We start from the raw sequence: 6,000 nt of genomic DNA on the forward strand, positions 1-6,000 counted from the left end.
TCATATTCGGGTTCAGCGACCTCAAATTAGTCAAATTTGATCGGTCACAAGCCTGTTACATGTTGTTTGAAAATACTTGCTCTTCTCTCGCCATATTGGACGCCATCTTGGATTACACGCTCCTGGGTCGCCGTGACCGATCGATTTTCATGGTCATAATCTGGTTCAGCGACCCCAAATTAGTTTAATTTGATCGGTCTCAAGCCTGTTACAAGTTGTTTGAAAATACTTGAAGATTCTCTCTTCGCCATATTGGACGCCATCTTGGATTACACGCTCCTGGGTCGCCGTGACCAATTTCATGGTCATAATCGGATTCAGCGACCCCAAATTAGTTTAATTTGATCGGTCTCAAGCCTGTTACATGTTAATCAAAAATACTTGAAGATTCTCTCTACGCCATATTGGACGCCATCTTGGATTACACGCTCCTGGGTCGCCGTGACCGATTTTCATGGTCATAATCGGGTTTAGCAACCCCAAATTAGTTAAATTTGATCGGTCACAAGCCTGTTACATGTTATTTGAAAATACTTGAAGATTCACTCTTCGCCATATTGGACGCCATCTTGGATTAAACGCTCCTGGGTCGCCGTAACCGATTTTCATGGTCATATTCGGGCTCAACGACCCCAAATTAGTTAAATTTGATCGGTCACAAGCCTGGTACATGTTTTTTAAAAATACTAGAAGATTCTCTCTTCGCCATATTGGACGCCATCTTGGATTAAACGCTCCTGGGTCGCCGTGACTAATTTTCATGGTCATATTCGGGCTCAGCGACCCCAAATTAGTTAAATTTGATCGGTCACTAGCCTGTTACATGTTGTTTAAAAATACTTGAAGATTCTCTCTTCGCCATATTGGACGCCATCTTGGAAAAAACGCTCCTGGGTCGCCGTGACCGATTTTCATGGTCATATTCGGGCTCAGCGACCCCAAATTAGTTAAATTTGTTCGGTCACAAGCCTGTTACATGTTGTTTAAAAATACTAGAAGATTCTCTCTTCGCCATATTGGACGCCATCTTGGATTACACGCTCCTTGGTCGCCGTGACCGATTTTCATGGTCATAATCGGGTTCAACGACCCCAAATTAGTTAAATTTGATCGGTCACAAGCCTGTTACATGTTGTTTGAAAATACTTGAAGATTCTCTCTTCGCCATATTGGACGCCATCTTGGATTAAACGCTCCTGGGTCGCCGTGACTGATTTTCATGGTCATATTCGGGCTCAGCGACCCCAAATTAGTTAAATTTGATCGGTCACAAGCCTGTTACATGTTGTTTAAAAATACTTGAAGATTCTCTCTTCGCCATATTGGACGCCATCTTGGATTAAACGCTCCTGGGTCGCCGTGATCGATTTTCATGGTCATATTCGGGCTCAACGACCCCAAATTAGTTAAATTTGATCGGTCACAAGCCTGGTACATGTTTTTAAAAACACTAGAAGATTCTCTCTTCGCCATATTGGACGCCATCTTGGAAAAAACGCTCCTGGGTCGCCGTGACCGATTTTCATGGTCATATTCGGGCTCAGCGACCCCAAATTAGTTAAATTTGATCGGTCACAAGCCTGTTACATGTTGTTTAAAAATACTAGAAGATTCTCTCTTCGCCATATTGGACGCCATCTTGGATTACACGCTCCTTGGTCGCCGTGACCGATTTTCATGGTCATAATCGGGTTCAGCGACCCCAAATTAGTTAAATTTGATCGGTTACATGTTGTTTAAAAATACTTGAAGATTCTCTCTTCGCCATATTGGACGCCATCTTGGATTACAAGCTCCTTGGTCGCCGTGACCGATTTTTATGGTCATAATCGGGTTCAGCGACCCCAAATTAGTTAAATTTGATCGGTTACATGTTGTTTAAAAATACTTGAAGATTCTCTCTGAGCCATATTGGACGCCATCTTGGATTACACGCTCCTTGGTTGCCGTGACCGATTTTCATGGTCATATTTGGGTTTAGCGGTCCGAAATTAGTTAAAATCGACACGTCGACAACCTCAATACTGTGTTATTGTTGACTTCTCTATATAGCCTCCATATTGGTCTCCATCTTGAATATCTCGCTTCCCTTAAGGAATCCGTTTTCGTGACCGCGATATTCGGACTCAGCAGGGTCGATTTAGTCTAGATCCATCAAAATCTGGCCTGTTGCAAGATTTTCCGTTAGACACAAGAAAATGAGCCCTTTTCGATTTCGTGCCTTGACTACAGTACTAGGTTTCTGTCAAACTTTAAATTGTTACATGTTTCATCACAAAATGTGCATAGTGCCCAAGGGGTGTAAATACTTTTTTTACATACTGTAGGACGCAAAGCAAAGCCGACGCGGAAAACTTAGTGAGCCAAACAGCAGCAGCGGAACGCCTTCGAAGGAAGGTTGGTGCGGGTGCGGGACGGGGTCGAGTGCTCGAAAAGGACAAGGCCAGCTTCCTGCAGGAACTGCAAGCTGTTCCGGGACCGGAATGGGTAAAGGAAGCTTGGGTGCTTTGTGGGGTTTGTGATTAATTTTGTTTGTTTTTGTAAGATGGAAGGTAGGAATGTGGATCCGCACCGGTTGTATTCGATGGTGGTGGCCAATTCCTCTTCCGTCGGATCCTTCTCCTCACCGTTAAAATTAACTGGTACTTGTTCAAAAAGCGGATGCAAATCTGCTTCAACTTCAATCTCGCCTACCCACCGCGTTCCACCCCGGGAATACAACCGGTGCAAATCCACATCCCGACCTCCGATCTTCGGCAACCGCATAAACGGTGTCCTACAAAAACAAACAAAATCAATCACAAACGCCATCAAACACCCAAGCTTCCTTCTTACCCATTCCGGTCGTGAAACAGCTGCAGGTCCTGCAGGAAGCTGGCCTTATCCTTTTGAAAACCAACTTTCCCCTAAATCCCAAAACTTGTTCCGCTTTCGCACCATCCTCCTTCGAAGGTTTCCGCGTCCAAGTCGTGGTTTACTTAGGCGTCAAAATCACGATGGGATTGGAGGTTGAAGGTCAATTCCCGCGAGGACTGGGGCGAGATTATCGAGGAGATGGCGCTGCCACAGCGTTGCATGACAACGAGTTTGCGTTGAAGAAGATTAACGTCTGGTTTTTGGACAAGTACGAGAAAGTTAATTTTCACGGTGAGTTGACGGATCCGACGAAGAGGAGGACGACTAGCGGCATAATCGGAGGTGTTCAGCGAAGATGTTGCACTCGGTGCAGGCGGTTTACAACACCGGTGAGTATTGAGAATGTGTGCAGTGGTTAGCCAACTTCACTTACTTCCATCTCTTTTAGCAACTTTCCACCTACAAACGCTCACCTCGCGACGGAAGGATGAAGTGCTCAAAATCGAATTCTGTTCCAAGGATCTCATCAACTCCATGTTCCGGATGCGCTTCCAGGATCGGGATCTCCCCGTTCAAGCACTTCACTTCCCAGTCGGGAAACATCGACCACCCTTCCCGAATAAACGGACAACTCCTCCAAGACTGTCCTGATGAAGGCCGGCAACGTGACCATCCCGTTCTCTACACTGCTGTCGCGCATCGAAACGTCCATCCGGAACCGTCCAGCCTGGGGTCTTCGGAAGTGACCAGTGGCGTACCGTAAGAATCGGTACAGCTTGGACTCTGATGTTGGCCAATCTTGAGCAGAAGTGTTAAAAACAATAAATTTTTTTTAGCATGCTGTTTTGAACTTTTAAAAATAAATATGAAAATCAAGCTCATTTTTTAAAATTATCACTGTAGTATTTAATGTAGTTTTTTCTTGCCATAAAAGGTTTCTTTTCCAACAAAAAGTAAAACACTTTCACCGATACAACGATTTTGTTCCATAAATGCATGGCAGTATCAAAAACTTTCCAACTTTGAAATTAAAAAATTTGAATTTTCTACGAATATTCACCAACGCGAACTTTTAATCCAACGAGCGATCTTTTTAAATTTAGAGTATTTTTTCTTTGTGTGCATGTAAAATTATCAATGGCTGTAACTTTTGACCCTTAAGTCCAAATTGACATGTCAAAAATGAAAATGTTCGTTTTTAGAGCTTTAAAAGTGCTCTGAATATCACTTTTCTCTAAAAGTTAACCCTGCATTGCCACGGCCAAAAACTGATTTTGAAGGTTTGCTCAGATGCTTTCTATAAATTTGGTCATAGAAGGCGTAGATTACGAGATAAAATTTTGGTGTCTTCGACAAAGTTGCTTGAATTGGCCAGCTCAACAACTTTTTAGAAGACATATTTAAAAATTCGAAAAAAAATTCCTGAAAAGTTAGATTTTCAAAATCACCCTAATCGTAAACCACCCTAATTTTGAACCAAACCAAAAGTTGCCCCTTTTCATTTGCAACAACTCTTCTGAAGACACCAAAGCTCCAAAACGTCATCATTTTTCGGAAAATCCATTTTCCACTTAATTTTGCGATCTGGACCACTGTGCATTCGAGTAATTGAATTGAGCAGTTCTCGCAGATTTCGGTCATTTGATTTTTTTGTTGTATTTTTTAATCCGACTGAAACTTTTTTGGTGCCTTCGGTATGCTCAAAGAAGCCATTTTGCATCATTAGTTTGTCCATATAATTTTCCATACAAATGTGGCAGCTGTCCATACAAAAATGATGTATGAAAATTCAAAAATCTGTATCTTTTGAAAAAATTTTTGATCGATTTAGTGTCTTCGGCAAAGTTGTAGGTATGGATATGGAAAAAATTATGCACGGTAAAAAAAACGGTGATTTTTTATTTAACTTTTTGTCACTAAAACTTGATTTGCAAAAACACTATTTTTATTTTTTGATATGTTTTAGAGGACATCAAATGCCAACTTTTCAGAAATTTCCAGGTTGTGCAAAAAATCTTTGAGCGAGTTATAAATTTTTGAATCAATACTGATTTAAAAAAATCGAAAAATTGGTCGCAAAAATTTTTCAGCTTCATTTTCCAATGTAAAATCAAATTTGCAATCAAAAAGTACTTTAGTAAAATTTTGATATAGTGCACCGTTTTCAAGTAAAATCCATTTTTAGGTGTCTTTTTTGAAAATTGTCGCAGTTTTTCATTTTTTAAATTAGTGCACATGTTTGCCCACTTTTGAAAAAAAAAATATTTTTGAAAAGCTGAGAAAATTCTCTATATTTAGCATTTTTTGATTTTTTTTATACACCCTTAGTTGCTGAGATATTGCCATGCAAAGGTTTAAAAACAGGAAAATTGATGTTTTCTAAGTCCAACCCAAACAACACACCATTTTCTAATGTCGATATCTCAGCATTTAATGGTCCGATTTTCAATGTTAAAAGAGAATTTTCTCAGCTTTTCAAAAATATTTTTTTCAAAAATGGGCAACATGTGCACTAAAAGACACCAAATCGATCAAACATACCTTCAAAAGATACAGATTTTTGAATTTTCATGCATAATTTTTGCTGCCAAATTTGTATGGAAAATAATATGGACAAACTAATGATGCAAAATGGCTTCTTTGGGCATACCGAAGGCACCAAAAAAGTTTCGGTCGGATTAAAAAATATAAAAATTAAAATTTAAGAAAAAAGACCGATTTCGTAGAGAATTGCTCAATTGCAGCTACACTTTAATCTAGGATGCTGGAAAAAATGTTATTAATTTAAAAATTTTGTTTATTTCTACAAGAATTGAATTAAGCCGTTGATCATTATCGAAGAAAATTGTAAAAAATGGCATGTACCACGTTGTTGAAATATTTGCAAAAAAAAAATTGCGTATTCAAAAATTTAGTATAGGACTAAATAATATCAGGATTGCTCAAAATGATCTTTTTCTAGTCCAAAATATGTTTGAAATGAAACATTTCAGCTGTTTCTCATCCACGTGATCATGCTTTCATAAAATGCTAAGGAAAATTTGATGTTTTTGAGGAAAACCGTTCGTTCCGGACAATTTTGGCTGCTGTCCATACAAAATGGTATGTAAACATTCAAACAGCTGTAACTTTTGAGTAAATTTT

General features: G+C 39.6%; 2 protein-coding genes across 3 annotated transcripts in view; one reads left to right on the forward strand and one right to left on the reverse strand.

Moving 5' to 3' along the window:
- Positions 1-6,000, reverse strand: part of LOC6042894 — a 96,477-nt gene that overhangs the window by 69,408 nt on the left and 21,069 nt on the right.
- LOC119768853 lies at positions 2,318-3,660 on the forward strand. 2 transcript variants are annotated; one of them, XM_038260308.1, is made up of 3 exons: positions 2,318-2,397; positions 2,953-3,245; positions 3,305-3,660. In XM_038260308.1, the coding sequence occupies exons 2-3, from the start codon at positions 3,212-3,214 to the stop codon at positions 3,505-3,507; spliced, it is 237 nt and encodes a 78-aa protein (XP_038116236.1). In that variant the 5' UTR covers positions 2,318-2,397; positions 2,953-3,211; the 3' UTR covers positions 3,508-3,660. The 2 variants fall into 2 exon arrangements, with proteins under 2 accessions (XP_038116236.1, XP_038116235.1); XM_038260307.1 differs by lacking the exon at positions 2,318-2,397 and having other exon boundaries at positions 2,819-3,245.

This window comes from Culex quinquefasciatus, chromosome 3 (assembly GCF_015732765.1).
Source record: "Culex quinquefasciatus strain JHB chromosome 3, VPISU_Cqui_1.0_pri_paternal, whole genome shotgun sequence".
NCBI lineage: Eukaryota > Metazoa > Arthropoda > Insecta > Diptera > Culicidae > Culex > Culex quinquefasciatus.

What these genes read in the sequence shown, in the direction of transcription:
- LOC119768853 (XM_038260307.1), top strand. Translation starts at nt 2,997, where the DNA reads ATGGGATTGGAGGTTGAAGGTCAATTCCCGCGAGGACTGGGGCGAGAT. An exon ending in GCAGGCGGTTTACAACACCG is followed by an intron (nt 3,246 to 3,304) that starts GTGAGTATTGAG and finishes CATCTCTTTTAG; the next exon opens with CAACTTTCCACCTACAAACG.